Below are 14,824 nucleotides of genomic sequence, written 5' to 3'. Positions count from 1 at the left end.
CAAAAACTATTTTAATAAATTTGAATAAAAAATAATATTTCTTATAAATAACCTGCCTAAGAATTTATGAATAAATTATTGAACCACTAATGTGTGAGAAGAATTAATAACTCACCCTTCAATCCTTTCAAAAAAAAATACACCAATAATAATTAATATTGTCATTGAATGACGGTTCTAAATTCCTTGAGATATTATCAATGATTGATTGATTAGACAAGTAATGTCGATGTTCTCTTCTAAACAAAAGAAAAGTTATAAAAATTTTATCAAAAAGAGCACTCTATGCGAATAGTATAAAGTTTTATTAGTAACCCTTATGTAGAAGCTATCGATGTTTACGCTCCGGCAGTTATCTTTCTATTGCTGCCTTTCACCCTCAGGAGCCCCGGTACCGACAAGCTCTAGTCATCGCGACGACAATACTCATTTAAAATTAATGCGTCACCTGCAAGACGATATGATACAATGTTAAATTTTCTGAAAAGTGTAATTTGCTTATGGTTAATATTGCAAAGTCAATTTTGAAATTAAGTTCAATTTTCAATAATTAGTTTCCTAGGAAACTAAAATACAAACATTACTACTATTGTCCGGTTATTTCCCCATGTCGTATTTCGATCGACCCTTCTTTGCATAAGACTTATCCACGGAAAATGTTTAAGAGGAAAGTAAAAGAAAGTCATGTCAATGAAATGTCTTTTAAAAAAATTTGGACTCTAGAGATATTTTTTTTTAATAGAATAGGAAAATCATTACGTGATGCATTTAGTGAAGAGAATTATAAAGAAAAATTAATTGAAACTTTCTTTTTCTTCCTTGATTTTTTTTTACACAGTTCATTTATTGTTATTTCATTATATACATTGTTTGTTGTTGAGTGCGATATGCTTTTCCTTGCAGAATTAATTCCTCCATTATTCGGTGTGTCAATAATAGTAGTCAAGGTTTGTCAAAACTTTTATTTCGGTATTCTTTTATTTATTTTATTATAATCATTATCTTTCAAGCGAAATCTAAGAATTGACGATTAATTTTTTTTTATAATTATATAATAAACATTGAGTAAAGTTTTTTCAATGCAGTTACATTAAAAATTGTTGATACAATTCTTAGATTTCATGAAAAAAAAATCAATGATCATTAATTAAATATTAATGAAAATTCTCAATTTAAAGAGCGCAGCATTGTGGCTTCATAGACGCGATTTATTCACAGTTTTACGCGATTTTTATACACTATGGAACTATAATAAAACAAAAACAGACTTACTCAATAAAATTAATAAACTACTAACAACATCTAAAAAATTTCGTTATTATTATATGTCCACAATCATAATGAGCACCGCGGCGTATGCATTGCGGCCTATAATGTGAGATCATCAAACTTCTTGATTAAATTTTTCTTAATTTATTGACACTTCTTATATGCATATTAACTGTTGAATTTTCTTCTTCAATAACTGCAGCATAGTCTCTACGTACTGGGCAAGCTTATCAGAACAATCAAATAGCACATTTGACTTTCCAATTATTGTTTATCCACTGCAGTATCCTTTTGAGTATCAAACAATCGCTCGGTACTCGTTATTGATATTGTACGAAGAGTTGGTAAATTACTCAGCTGCTTGTTGTTTGATATGTGATGCTCTTTACATCCAATTAATGACACATATCTCTATTAACTTTCTGGTAATTGATTACTTTTTACAGCTAGTTGTTTTAGTTTTAGGAATTACGGTAAGATACTGTAATCGTTGAATCGAAAAAAAAAATATTTATTACAATTGAAGTCTTTTTAGGTTTTGGCTGATGACTTTAAAAATACAAGTCAATGTATTGACAATGACGACAATGATAACAAACAGATTAAAAATATGGTGAAATTGGTTAATAAACATCGTCATATGTTAGTGTAAGTAATTGCAAAATAATTTTTAATATTATTAGTTAATAAATTAACCATACTTAAAAAAAATAAATATGTATCAAAAGTTATGAAAACAATGAACTATATTTAATTAATACATAAATTGTTTTCAAATAAATGAATTTTATAACAATTAATAAATTCTCCTATCAGTGTACTTAAAATATAAATCACGATTAAAAATTAAACTTTTAAAATACTATTCGTTTGCGTACAGAATATGTAAAAAAATTGAATCTATCTATAATCCTATTGTGTTCTTTACGATAATAATAAACGGACTGGATCTATGTTTCTGTGTCATTGTTTTAGATAAGGTAAGACTTATTTACAATGATAAACTTTTCCGTGTCATTCCATGTATAAAAATTTATTAGGGATTTTCAGACGGGAATTGGGCTTTAGTAGCAAAGGGTTCCACCCTTACAGTCGCTATTTTTGTACAGTTACTTATATACTGTAATTTCTCACATACAGCGTCAGAAATGGTATTTATCAGCAATATAATTGACTGTGACGTTATAAAAACAGTTTTTTTTTAATAAAAGTATTTTATTTAAGACTGCAAGTATTGAAAACTCTATTTATGATTCCGAGTGGGTCAATAGTAGCGAGAAATTGAAAAAAATGATTTTGATGATAATGCATGCAAGCAAAGGATATACGTTTACGGCGTACGGTGTTTTTGATCTAAATCGTGAGCAGTTATCGGCGGTAATGTTCAATGTTACTGTATACTGTGAGGTATCGATTTTTTATTGTTAAATTTTTTTTTGTTAATTTGATTAGGTTATCCAGACAACAATGAGCTACTTCACCCTTTTGAGGAGTTTCACATAATTTTTATAATATCCAATTGGAATGCTGTAACTATCAAAGCCATTGGAATTGCAGTCTTAGATTATCTAATTGTTGGAATATGGAATTTATCGTGAGAAAAAATATTTGTTCATTGTTGATTGACAAATTAATATATTTTATAATTACTATCATTAATTTTGTTTTTTTCTCAATAGCCTTAAAAAATAATTTTCACTTAAGTGAACTTTCTTATAGTTTTTTAATTATCTGGAATAAATTAATAGCAGTTTACTTATAAGTAAAAAAAACTAGAAAAACGGTTGAGCCTGAAGACCATCCCTGCAATTTCTCGCTAATTCCATACCTAGCCGCTTGAAATTGCACTTATGACGTTTTTGAGCTCTTCGAGCTCAAAAGTCTTATCGACATTCGATGAAACACGATTCTTTTAATTTTTAAACTGCTGTTACTTTTGAATAAATCAACCGATTTTCACGCGGTTGGTGACGATCGATGTAGTTTTTTGAGCTCAATAAAAAATTTAGTACAAAAAAAATTGATCTGATGAAAAATTTCGGAGTAATTACAAAAAAATACTTTTTTCGATTTTTTTCGACAACGATATCTCACGAACGCTTCAACTGATTCTGACGCTCTAGGTGGTGATCGATGCGGGTTTTCAAGTTTAAGAGCTGCTTAGTTTTTGGGGTCGATTGGTTCAGCCAATTAGGAGATATTTGAAAAAAATAAAAAAAAAAAATTAGGAAAACGGTTGACCCTGAAGGCCATCCCTGCAACTTCCCGCTAATTCTATACCTTAACACTATACCTTAACACTTGAAATTGCACTTATAACGTTTTAGAGCTCTTTGAGCTCATAAATACAATTTGTATATTATTTTGAGCTCTCCGAGCTCAAAAAAATAGCTTTTGTATGCATTTGAGCTCTTCGAGCTCAAAAGTTTGATAGAAATTTGATAAAACTATTTTTTTAATTTTTAAATCGCGATAACTTTTGAATGAATGAACCGATTTCCACGTGGTTAGAGGCAGTCGACGCAGTTTTTTAAGCTTCATGAAAAATTTTTAAGTTCATATTGACAGAGTGGAAAACTTTGGAGTAATTACGAAAAAACCCTTTTTTTGATTTTTTTTCGTCAACGATAACTCACGAACGAATCAACCGATTTTGACCGGATTGGCGGCGATCGACGTGGTTTTTTGATGTTAAGAGCTGATAAGTTTTTGGAATTTATCGGTAAAGCCGTTTAATAGTAATTCCAAAAAAACCACTTTTGAAAAAATTTTTTTTGTAGTTTTTTTGCGATTTCTCAAAATCTACCGGTCCGAAGCGTTCCAAAATATATACAAAATCTAAGTTTGGTCAAGCCCTTTCGAATGGCACTAACCACAATCAAATCAGTCAAGCCGTTCAAAAGTTATAAGAGGTTTACATCCACACACACACACACACACACACACACACACACACACACACACACACACACACACTATGCCTATCTTTTTAAGATGGGACTGCACATCACACCAACGTGCAAATACTGCCCAGACAAAATTGACAACGTCGAGTACACGTTCTTTGAGTGTGACCAGTGGAAGGACTACAAAAACAGTACTGATGAAACTATTGGCACCACGCTCTCCCCTGAGAGCTTAGTAACCTGCATGATAAAAAAAGAAGATAACTGGTCAGCTGTCGCAGTCTATGCGCAGCGTCTTTTAAAGGAAAAAATCGCAGAAAGAGACTAGTAACTAGGAGCAACCGTCTTGAGACGCAACACGGACTGGATTGAAGTAATGCTAACGCGGTCCCGATCCAGTCTTCCCCGTAACATCTATGGGGAAAGAGAGAGGAGGATGTTTACTCGGTATTGTTGTCAATAATATTGACTTCCGAGTCCGACATACCCAGGACAAACATCTCGTCCTGGTATACGTAAATGTATTTGACCTCCTCTATATAAAAAAAAAATATACACTGATAGAAGGATTTCTTAACATTTAAGAAGATTTCTTTGTATTTAAGAAATCATTTCTTAAACATCATTTCTTAGTATTTAAAAAATATTTCTTTGTATTTAAGAAATATTTTTTAGTATTTAAGAAATATATATATTTCTTTGTATTTAAGAAATATTTCTTAAATACAAAGAAATATTTTTTAAATAGGGGAGAAGGGGGTCAAATGAACCACGGGGCAATTGAACCACTCGACTTAAAAAATCGAAAAAATTGAAAAAACGCTTCATGCTCTTAGAATTAGATTCTAATATGTTAAACTCGGATATGATCAAAATTTGAAATCATTGTGATCGATAAATTTTGAAAAATTGAGATTTTCTTATTTTTAGGCATGCAAACTTTCTTTTCGGCTGGTGACAAATTGTTTAATAATATTTAAATTTTTGAATTAATTGATAAAATTTGAATTATAGTAGTTGTATATACTTATATTTTATAATCCTCAACTTTGTTTATAGTGATAGAATGGTTTATTTATTTATTATTTACTATTAATTGTTTTAAAATTATACGGGGTCAATTGAACCAGCAGTCCCGGGGACGATTGAACCATACGGAGAAGCATGGGACATGCGCGCGCATCTTGACTCGACGTGAAAAATACTTAGGAAATAACCTAACAATTTGATAAACTCAATTTGTAATTAAAATTATTTTTAAAATCGATTTTTAATTTATTAAATATAATATATGTGTATTAAAAAATGTGCAACAGTAATATTAGAAAGTAACAATTAATATGTTTTTTATTAAAAGTTGGGGTTTGAGTTCTAAATGTCGTTGGTTAACATGAGCCCGCGCAGTGGTTCAATTGCCCCCCGAGCGGGGGTCAATTGAACCATTCGACGCGTTTGGATAAATTAATAATTTTTAAAAATTCACGTTATTTATTAACTAATTTATGTATTGATAATGATAGTAGACTTAATAAACTATCATTCCAAGAAAAAAAAATTTATTATTTAGTTTTAATTCGAATAGTAAAAAATTACTAAACTTTTTTTGGTTCAATTGACCCCCTTCTCCCCTACTAAGAAATGATTTCTTAAATACAAAGAAATCTTCTTAAATGTTAAGAAATCCTTCTATCAGTGTACATACACACACACACACACACTCGGTTTCGCCTCGGGCATCATGGCGCGCAGTCCAGGAATCTCAACTTTCTGCCCTCGTAGTGTAATATACTATTTATAAATATTAAATAAAAAATAACAATATTTTTTATAAATAACTTTCCTAAGAATTTATGAATAAATTATTGAACCACTAATGTGTGAGAATAATTAATAACTCACCCTTCAATCCTTTCAAAAAAAAATACACCAATAATAATTAATATTTTCATTGAATGACGGTTCTAAATTCCTTGAGATATTATCAATGATTGATTGATTAGACAAGTAATGTCGATGTTCTCTTCTAAACAAAAGAAAAGTTATAAGAATGTTATCAAAGAGAGCACTCTATGCGAATAGTATAAAGTTTTATTAGTAACCCTTATGTAGAAGCTATCGATGTTTACGCTCCGGCAGTTATCTTTCTATTGCTGCCTTTCACCCTCAGGAGCCCCGTTACCGACAAGCTCTAGTCATCGCGACGACAATACTCTCAATATTTAAAATTAATGCGTCACCTGCAAGACGATATGATACAATGTTAAATTTTCTGAAAAGTGTAATTTTCTTATCATTAATATTGCAAAGTCAATTTTGAAATTAAGTTCAATTTTCAATAATTAGTTTCCTAGGAAACTAAAATACAAACATTACTACTATTGTACGGTTATTTCCCCATGTCGTATTTCGATCGACCCTTCTTTGCATAAAACTTATCCACGGAAAATGTTTAAGAGTAAAGTAAAAGATAGTCATGCCAATGAAATGCCCTTTACGAAAATTTGGGCTCTAGAGATATTTTTTTTTAATAGAATAGGAAAATCTTTGCATAATGCATTTAGTGAAAAGAATTATGAAGAAAAATTAATTGACACTTTCTTTGTCTGCCTTTTTTTACACAGTTCATTTGTTGTTATTTCATTATACACATTGTTTGTTGTTGAGTGCAATATGTTTTTTCTTGCAGAATTAATTCCTCCATTATTTAGTGTGTCAACAATAGTAGTGAAGGTTTGTCATAATTTTTATTTCGATATTTTTTTATTTATTTTATTATAATCATTAACTTTCGAGCAAAATCTAAGAATTGACGATTAATTTTTTTTTATAATTATATAATAAACATTGAGTAAAGTTTTTTCAATGCAGTTACATTAAAAATTGTTGATACGATTCTTAGATTTCATGAAAAAAAATCAGTGATCATTAATTAAATATTAATAAAAATTCCCAATTTAAAGAGCGCAGCATTGTGGCTTCATAGACGCGATTTATTCACAGTTTTACGCCATTTTTATACATTATGGAACTACAATAAAACAAAAACAGACTTACTCAATAAAATTAATAAACTACTAATAACATCTAAAAAATTTCGTTATTATTATATGTCTACAGTCACAATGTGCTTCGTAGCATATGCATTGCGGCCTATAATGTGAGAACATCAAACTTCTTGATTAAATTTTTCTTAATTTATTGACACTACTTATATGCATATTAACTGTTGAATTTTCTTCTTCAATAACTGCAGCATAGTCTCTACGTACTGGGCAAGCTTATCAGAACAATCAAATAGTACATTTGACTTTCCAATAATTGTTTATCCACTGCAGTATCCTTTTGAATATCAAACAATCGCTAAGTACTCGTTACTGATATTGTATGAAGAGTTGGTAAATTACTCAGCTGCCTGTTGTTTGATATGTGATGCTCTTTACATCCAACTTATGACACATATCTCTATTAACTTTCTGGTAATTGATTACTTTTTACAGCTAGTTGTTTTAGTTCTAGGAATTACGGTAAGATACTGTAATCGTTGGATCGAAAAAAAATATTTAATACAAATGATGTCTTTTTAGGTTTTGGCTGATGACTTTAAAAATGCAAGTCAATGTATTGATAATGACGTCAATGATAATAAACAGATTAAAAATATGGTGAAATTGGTTAATAAACATCGTCATATGTTAGTGTAAGTAAATGCAAAATAATTTTTAATACTTTACTAATAGAAGAATTTTTTAATACTTGACAAACTTTATTAATTGTTAACAAATAATTTTATTAATATTTAATCATTTAATAAATATTTATTAATAATTAATAAATGTACAAAATTAAAAAAAAAAACAAATATGTATCAAAAGTTAAAAAAACAATTAATTATATTTAATTAATACATAAATTTTTTCCAAATAAATGAGTTTTTTTTAAATAAATAAATTCTCCTATCAGCTAGTGTAAGTAAAATCTAAATCACGATTAAAAAAATAAAACTTTAACATAATATTTGTTTGCGTACAGAATATGTCAAAAAGTTGAATCTGTCTACAATCCTATCGTATTATTTACGATAATAATAAACGGACTGAATCTATGTTTCTCTGTCATTGTTTTAGATAAGGTAAGACTTATTTACAATGATAAACTTTTTCGAGTTATGTCATGTATAAAAATTTATTAGGGATTTTCAGACGGAAATTGGGCTTTAGTAATAAAGGGTTTCATCCTTACAGTCGCTATTATTGTACAGTTACTTATATACTGTAATTTCTCACATACAGCGACAGAAATGGTATTTATCAGAAATACAATTGACTGTGATGTTATAAAAACAGTTTTTTTTTTTTTTAATAAAATTATTTTATTCAAGACTGCAAGTATTGAAAACTCTATTTATGATTCTGAGTGGGTCAATTGTAGTAAGAAATTTAAAAAAATGATTTTGATGATACTGTATGCGAGCAAAGAATATACGTTTACGGCGTACGGTGTTTTTGATCTAAATCGTGAGCAGTTATCGGCGGTAATGTTCAATGTTACTGTATACTGTGAGGTATCGATTTTTTATTGTTAAATTTTTTTTTTTTAATTCGATTAGGTTATCCAGACAACAATGAGCTACTTCACCCTTTTGCGGAGTTTCACATAATTTTTATAATATCCAATTGGAATGCTATAACTATCAAAGCCATTGGAATTGCAGTCTTAGATTATCTACTTGTTGAAACATAGAATTTATCGTGAGAAAAAATATTTATTAATTGTTGATTGACAAATTAATATATTTTATAATTACTATCACTAATTTTGTTTTTTTCTCAACAACCTCAAACAATAATTTTGACTTAAGTGAACTTTTTTATAATTTTTTAACTATCTAGAATAAATTAATAGCAGTTTACTTATATGTTAAAAAAATTAATAACTTACCTTTTAATACTTCTGGAAAAAAAACCATTAAAAAATTTTGAATCCCAGTTTGTATTATTGTTGAACTAAATTTCTTCAAGTATTGTCAAAAATTGATCGACCAATACAAGTTAAAGTCGTTCATCTGAAAAATAATAAAGTTTATATTATCACATAGTCAAAATCAACAATGTAAATAGTATGAAATATTATTAGCAGCCGTCGTGTAAAAACTGGTGATGTTTATGCGTCAACAGTTGTCTTACAACTCCTGCCTATCACCCACTGAAGTCCCGATGAGGACAATCTCTAGTCATCGCGACGACAATACTCATTTAAAATTAATGCCTTTTCTAGCAGAAAGTATCTGTCTATTGTTGTACTTCTTAGCAAATGTAATTTTCTTATGGTTAATAATGCAAAGTCAATTTTGGAATTAAGTTTAATTTTCAGTAATTTGTTTCCAAGGAAACCAAAATGCAAACATTGCGACTGTTTTCCGGTCATTCTCTTATGTCATTTCGATCGATAGTTGCTTGCATGAGACTAATCCACGAAAAATGTTTAAGAGAAAAGTAAACGAAAGTAATGTCAATAAAATACCCTTTGAAGAAATGTGGTCAATGGAAATATTTGTTTTTAAAATGATAGGAAAACCATTGCGTGATGCATTTAATGATACTTATCATGAAGAAAGTTTAATTGAAACAATTATTTTCATTATTGGATTTGTATTACACAGTTTATTTGTTATTTTTTCTTTTTACACCCTGTATGCCGTTGAGTGTGACATGCTTTTCATTGCCGAAATAATACCACTTTTATTTGGTATATCGATGAATATCATAAAGGTTTGTCACAATTTTCAGTTTAGTACAATTATATTTATTTTTTTATGCGAAATCGAAGAATTTTCGAAAATAAATTTTCTAATTATTAAATATTGAGTTAATTTGTTTCTCTGTACAATGAAAATCAAGTTTTTTACAAATTAGAATCAGTGTTTGATTAATAAATGTTTATTCCTACTCAGAAAAAAAAAATTACTGCAATCAAGTAAATAATTTTGAAGAATTTCATTTTCTTGATTCGAGTAGAAAAATTCTTAAGCTAAGAAATTTCTCTTGGTTTAAAAAAATTTCACTTGATTCAAGAGTTTTTCGTTTCGATCCAAAACAATGATACTCTTTGAAATTATTTTCTTGGTTTAAGAATTTTTTTCTTGATTCAAGATAATTTTTTTTCTGGTTAAAATTTTTAAAATTTACACAAGAAAATTATGGTTATCGACTATCATAATAATTGAACACTTATAAAATTTAATTTAAGGGCTTAACATTGTGGTTTTATAGACATGATCTATTCACAATTATACGAGATTTTTTAACCTTATGGAATTATAATCAAACAAAAACGAACCTATTAAATAATATTAACAACCTAATGAAATCCTCAAAGCGAGTGCGTTATTATTACATGTTTACAGTTATATTAATTGGTACATCTTTTGGATTGCGACCTTTAATGTAAGATCATTAATGTTTTAGATAAAAAAAAATTTTTTTTTCAAATAATGATTTTTTTTTCCATCTGCAGTATGATTTTTACTTGCTGTGTGAGTTCATCAGGACAGTCAAACAGTACATTTGATTTTTCAGTTGTTGTTTATCCACTTGCGTATCCTTTCACGTATCAAACGGTCAGTCGATATTCACTATTGCTATTGTACGAAGAATTTGTAAATTATTTCGCCGTTTGTTATGTGATATGCGATGCTCTCTACATTCAACTAATGACACATATCTCTATTAATTTTTTGGTAAAATATATTGAAACTAATTAATCAATTTTGTTAAAAAAAAATATATAATTTGAGACTGCAAGTGTTGAATTATTTTTTTCTTTTTAGGTTTTGGCTGATGATTTTAATAATGTGAACCAATGCGTTGACTCTGATGACAATGATGACAGTAAGATTGAACATATGGTAAAACTGGTCGATAAACATCGGCAGATGTTAGTGTAAGTAATTGCAAAGAAAATTTGAACATTATCGAATCAATAGCAGTAAATTTAGCGGCTTCAGTGTAAGAAGAAGTTAAACTAATAATCAATTAAACCATTGACATAATATTTATTTTCGCACAGAATATGTGAAAAAGTTGAGTCTTTCTATAATCCTATTGTGTTCTTCACGATAGTAATGAATGGGTTAGATCTATGTTTATGTGTCATTGTTATCGACAAGGTAAGATTCATTTACATTGATAAAATTATCTGCTTCATAACTAAGTATTTATTTTATTAGGAAATATCAGAAGGAAACTGGCCTATAGTGATCAAATGCTTCGTCCATGCAGTCGCACTTTTTGTACAAATAATCATTTACTGTAATTTCTCGCATATCGCAACAGAAATGGTATTTATCGTGAGCAATATAATTGACCGTAGAGTTGAAAGAAAGGATTGTTTATAATGAAGTTATTTTATTGAAGACTGCAAGTATTGAAAACTCTATTTACAATTCCGAGTGGGTCAACAATAGTAACAAATTTAAAAAAATGATTATGATGATAATGATGCGTACGAGCAAAGAATACAAATTTACAGCGTACGGTATTCTTGTTTTAAATCGTGAGCAAATGGCTAAGGTATTGTTCAATTTTACTGTACACTATGAAATACGTATTGTTGACTAATTAATTTTTTTGTAATTGAATTAGGTCATCCAGACTACGATGAGCTACTTTACGCTTTTGAGGAGTTTTACATAATTTGTAAATGATTCAATTCAGATCTTATGATTTTATACAGCCATCGGTACTACAGTCCCAAATTTTGTTATTGTTAAAAAATATAATGTATAATACAGTAAAAAATTCAATATGTTAATTTTTAATTGACGGCTTATCATACTTAATCATTAGTATTATATTTTTTTCTTTGCAAGCTTTAGACTTTTTTCGTAATATAAGACTAGATCCTAAATTGATAGAAATCATATTATTTATATCTTTTCAATCAATACAATGAAAATGATGAAAATACAATACTAAATAAGTAGCGTAAGTATATGACGATAAGATATGACTTACCCTACTAATACCTCCAGGGAAAATATGCATGAATTAAATTTCTATTAAAAACTTTAAAACTCTTGTTCGTTTTGTTATTGGAATAAATTTTTTAAAGTATTATCTTAAGTAAATTAATAAATTTTATCAAAAAAAAAAAAAAAAGAATTAAAACTATTAAAAATTTATAATGTATCGTAGTAAATATTATTTAAAACCATCGTGTAAAAGCTATCGATGTTTTTGCCTCGACAATTGTCTTTCTACTGCTGCCCATCACCCAGGCAAACCCCGGTAGCGAAAAGCTCTAGCCATCGCGACGACAATACTAATCCAAAATTAATGCATTCTCTAGCAGAAAATATCTTTTCATTGTTGTACTTCCTAGCAAATGTAATTTTCTTATGGTTAATAATGCAAAGTCAATTTTGAAATTAAGTTCAATTTTTAGTAATTTGTTTCTAAGGAAACCAAAATGCAAACATAACTGCTGTTCTTCGGTCATTTCCTTATGTCTTATTTCGATCGACAGTTGTTTACATGAGATTAATCCACGAAATATGTTTAACAAAAAAGTAAATGAAAGCCATGTCAATAGAATAGCGTTTGAAAGTATTTGGACAATGGAAATATTTATTTTCAAAATAATGGGAAAACAATTGCGTGATGCATTTAATAATATTTATCATGAAGAAAGTTTAGTTGAAACAATTATTTTTATTATTGGATTTGTATTACATAGTTCATTTGTTATCTTTTCTTTTTACACCTTGTATGCCGTTGAGTGTGACATGCTTTTCATTGCCGAAATAATACCACTTTTATTCGCTATGACGATGAGTGTTGTAAAGGTTTGTTGTCTTCTTCATTATAGTATTATTATCATTATTTTTTTACGTAAAAAATAAGAATTGACGGAAAGACTTTTTTTAATTATTAAATATTTAGTTAATTTTTTTTTTAAGTATTCAGTTTTTTAAAATTAGATACATAATTTAATTAATTAATAAATATTTATTGCTAAAATTATTAGATTTCATATAAGAAAATCATGATTATCGACAATCATAAGTTTTAAATACTGACAAAATTTAATTTAAGGGCTTCACATTATGGTTTTATAAACATGATCTATTCACGATCGTACGTGATTTTTTAACCTTATGGAGTTATAATCAAACCAAGCCAAACCTACTAAGTAAAATAAACAGACTAATAAAATCATCAAAACACGTGCGTTACTATTACATGTCTACGATTATAATTATTGGTGCAGCTTTTGTATTGAAGCCTTTAATGTAAGATCATCAATGATTTTAACTGAAAACAAAAATAGTTTTTTTTTTTTTCAAATACTATAATTTAAGATCGGATTAACGTATTTATTAAAAAACAATTTTTTTTTTCTAACTGCAGCATAATTTTTACTTACTGGATGAATTCATTGGGACAATCAAACAGTACATTTGATTTTTCAGTAGTTGTTACTCCACTAACATATCCTTTCACGTATGAAACGGTCAGTCGATATACATTATTGTTAGTGTACGAACAAGTTATAATTTATTTGGTTGTTTGTTATGCGATATGTGATGCTCTCTATATTCAACTAATGACACACATCTCTATTAATTTTTTGGTAAAATATATTAAAACTAATTAATCAATTTTGTTAAAAAAAATTATAATTTGAGACTGCGTGTTGAATTATTTCTATCTTTTTAGGTTTTGGCTGATGATTTTAGTAATGTGAACCAATGTATTGATACTGATGACAATGATCACAATAAAATTCGACATTTGGCAAAACTGGTCGATAAACATCGCCATTTGTTAGTGTAAGTAATTAAGATGAAATTTTTAACGTTATGATGCCAATAAAATTGAAATGACATTTATTTTCCTACAGAATTTGTGAAAAAGTTGAGTCCTTCTATAGTCCTATTGCATTTTTTACGATAGTAATGAACGGACTGGATCTATGTTTGTGTGTCATCGTTGTAGATAAGGTAATATTCCTTTAAAGTAATAGACTTACCTATTTCAAAAATAAACATTTATTACTTTAGGGAATATCAGAAGGAAATTGGCCGATAGTGATAAAAAGCTTCGTCCATGCAATCGCACTTTTTGTACAAATAATAATGTATTGTAATTTCTCACACACGGCGACAGAAATGGTATTTATCATGAGCAATATAGTTGACCGTAGAGTTGAAAGAAAGGATTGTTTATAATAAACTAAATTTGATTGAAGACTGCAAGTATTAGACAGTCTATTTATAATTCTGAGTGGGTCAATAGTAGTAAAAAACTCAAAAAAATGCTTATGATGATAATGATGCGTGCAAGTAAAGAACATACTTTTACAGCGTACGGTATTCTTATTTTAAATCGTGAGCAAATGGCCAAGGTATTGTTCAATATTACTGTACAAAATCAAATACGGATTGTTGAGTATTTTATTTTTTTATAATTGTATTAGGTCATCCAAACGACAATGAGCTACTTCACGCTTTTGAGGAGTTTTACATAATTTGGAAATTATTCAATTCCAATCTTATGATTTTATGCAGCCATCGGAACTACAGTCCCAAATTTTATTATTGTTAAAAATTAAAATATATAATAACGTAAAAAATAAATATGTTAATTGTT

The 14,824-nt window shown here is 28.4% G+C and overlaps 3 protein-coding genes across 6 annotated transcripts in view; 2 read left to right on the top strand and 1 right to left on the bottom strand.

The window, feature by feature from the left end:
* LOC123273691 overlaps nt 1–2,924 on the top strand; it is a 6,730-nt gene extending 3,806 nt beyond the window's left edge. The window contains exons 5-12 of the mRNA XM_044741167.1: nt 555–947; nt 1,179–1,375; nt 1,472–1,742; nt 1,805–1,917; nt 2,150–2,249; nt 2,310–2,420; nt 2,494–2,646; nt 2,722–2,924. Coding sequence (XP_044597102.1) covers nt 555–947; nt 1,179–1,375; nt 1,472–1,742; nt 1,805–1,917; nt 2,150–2,249; nt 2,310–2,420; nt 2,494–2,646; nt 2,722–2,772 — 1,389 coding nt within the window. The 3' untranslated portion in view covers nt 2,773–2,924. The remainder of the gene's footprint in view (nt 1–554; nt 948–1,178; nt 1,376–1,471; nt 1,743–1,804; nt 1,918–2,149; nt 2,250–2,309; nt 2,421–2,493; nt 2,647–2,721) is intronic.
* The window catches only part of LOC123275030 (sensory neuron membrane protein 2-like), a 20,316-nt gene extending 10,726 nt beyond the window's left edge, over nt 1–9,590 (bottom strand). Inside the window, exons 1-4 of one of the 3 annotated variants that reach the window (XM_044742907.1) lie at nt 6,275–6,389; nt 6,075–6,198; nt 316–448; nt 116–239 (exon numbers count right to left, since the gene is read on the bottom strand). The gene's annotated coding sequence lies outside the window, so the exon portion shown is untranslated. Of the gene's footprint in view, nt 1–115; nt 240–315; nt 449–6,074; nt 6,199–6,274; nt 6,390–9,113 lie in introns of those variants that run through there. The other 2 variants (XM_044742909.1, XM_044742908.1) reach the window with 2 other exon arrangements.
* On the top strand, nt 6,563–14,824 carry LOC123275029 (odorant receptor 83a-like). Of its 2 annotated transcripts, none has more exons than XM_044742902.1 (12): nt 6,563–6,905; nt 7,136–7,332; nt 7,429–7,651; nt 7,760–7,872; nt 8,205–8,304; nt 10,422–10,618; nt 10,689–10,911; nt 13,892–14,004; nt 14,076–14,175; nt 14,236–14,346; nt 14,424–14,579; nt 14,652–14,824. In XM_044742902.1, the coding sequence occupies exons 1-12, from the start codon at nt 6,621–6,623 to the stop codon at nt 14,700–14,702; spliced, it is 1,869 nt and encodes a 622-aa protein (XP_044598837.1). In that variant the 5' UTR covers nt 6,563–6,620; the 3' UTR covers nt 14,703–14,824. The 2 variants fall into 2 exon arrangements, with proteins under 2 accessions (XP_044598837.1, XP_044598838.1); XM_044742903.1 differs by lacking the exons at nt 13,892–14,004; nt 14,076–14,175; nt 14,236–14,346; nt 14,424–14,579; nt 14,652–14,824 and adding exons at nt 11,002–11,114; nt 11,241–11,340; nt 11,401–11,511; nt 11,588–11,743; nt 11,816–11,991 and having other exon boundaries at nt 6,567–6,905.

This window comes from Cotesia glomerata, linkage group LG1 (genome assembly GCF_020080835.1).
Source record: "Cotesia glomerata isolate CgM1 linkage group LG1, MPM_Cglom_v2.3, whole genome shotgun sequence".
NCBI lineage: Eukaryota > Metazoa > Arthropoda > Insecta > Hymenoptera > Braconidae > Cotesia > Cotesia glomerata.
This window is presented reverse-complemented; position numbering and strand designations above follow the sequence as displayed.

Coding starts and splice junctions, on each gene's coding strand:
- LOC123275029 (XM_044742902.1), top strand. CDS start 6,621: ATGTTTAAGAGTAAAGTAAAAGATAGTCATGCCAATGAAATGCCCTTT. Junction 7,873..8,204: donor AAACATCGTCATATGTTAGT/GTAAGTAAATGC, acceptor GTTTGCGTACAG/AATATGTCAAAAAGTTGAAT. Junction 14,347..14,423: donor CACACACGGCGACAGAAATG/GTATTTATCATG, acceptor ATTTGATTGAAG/ACTGCAAGTATTAGACAGTC.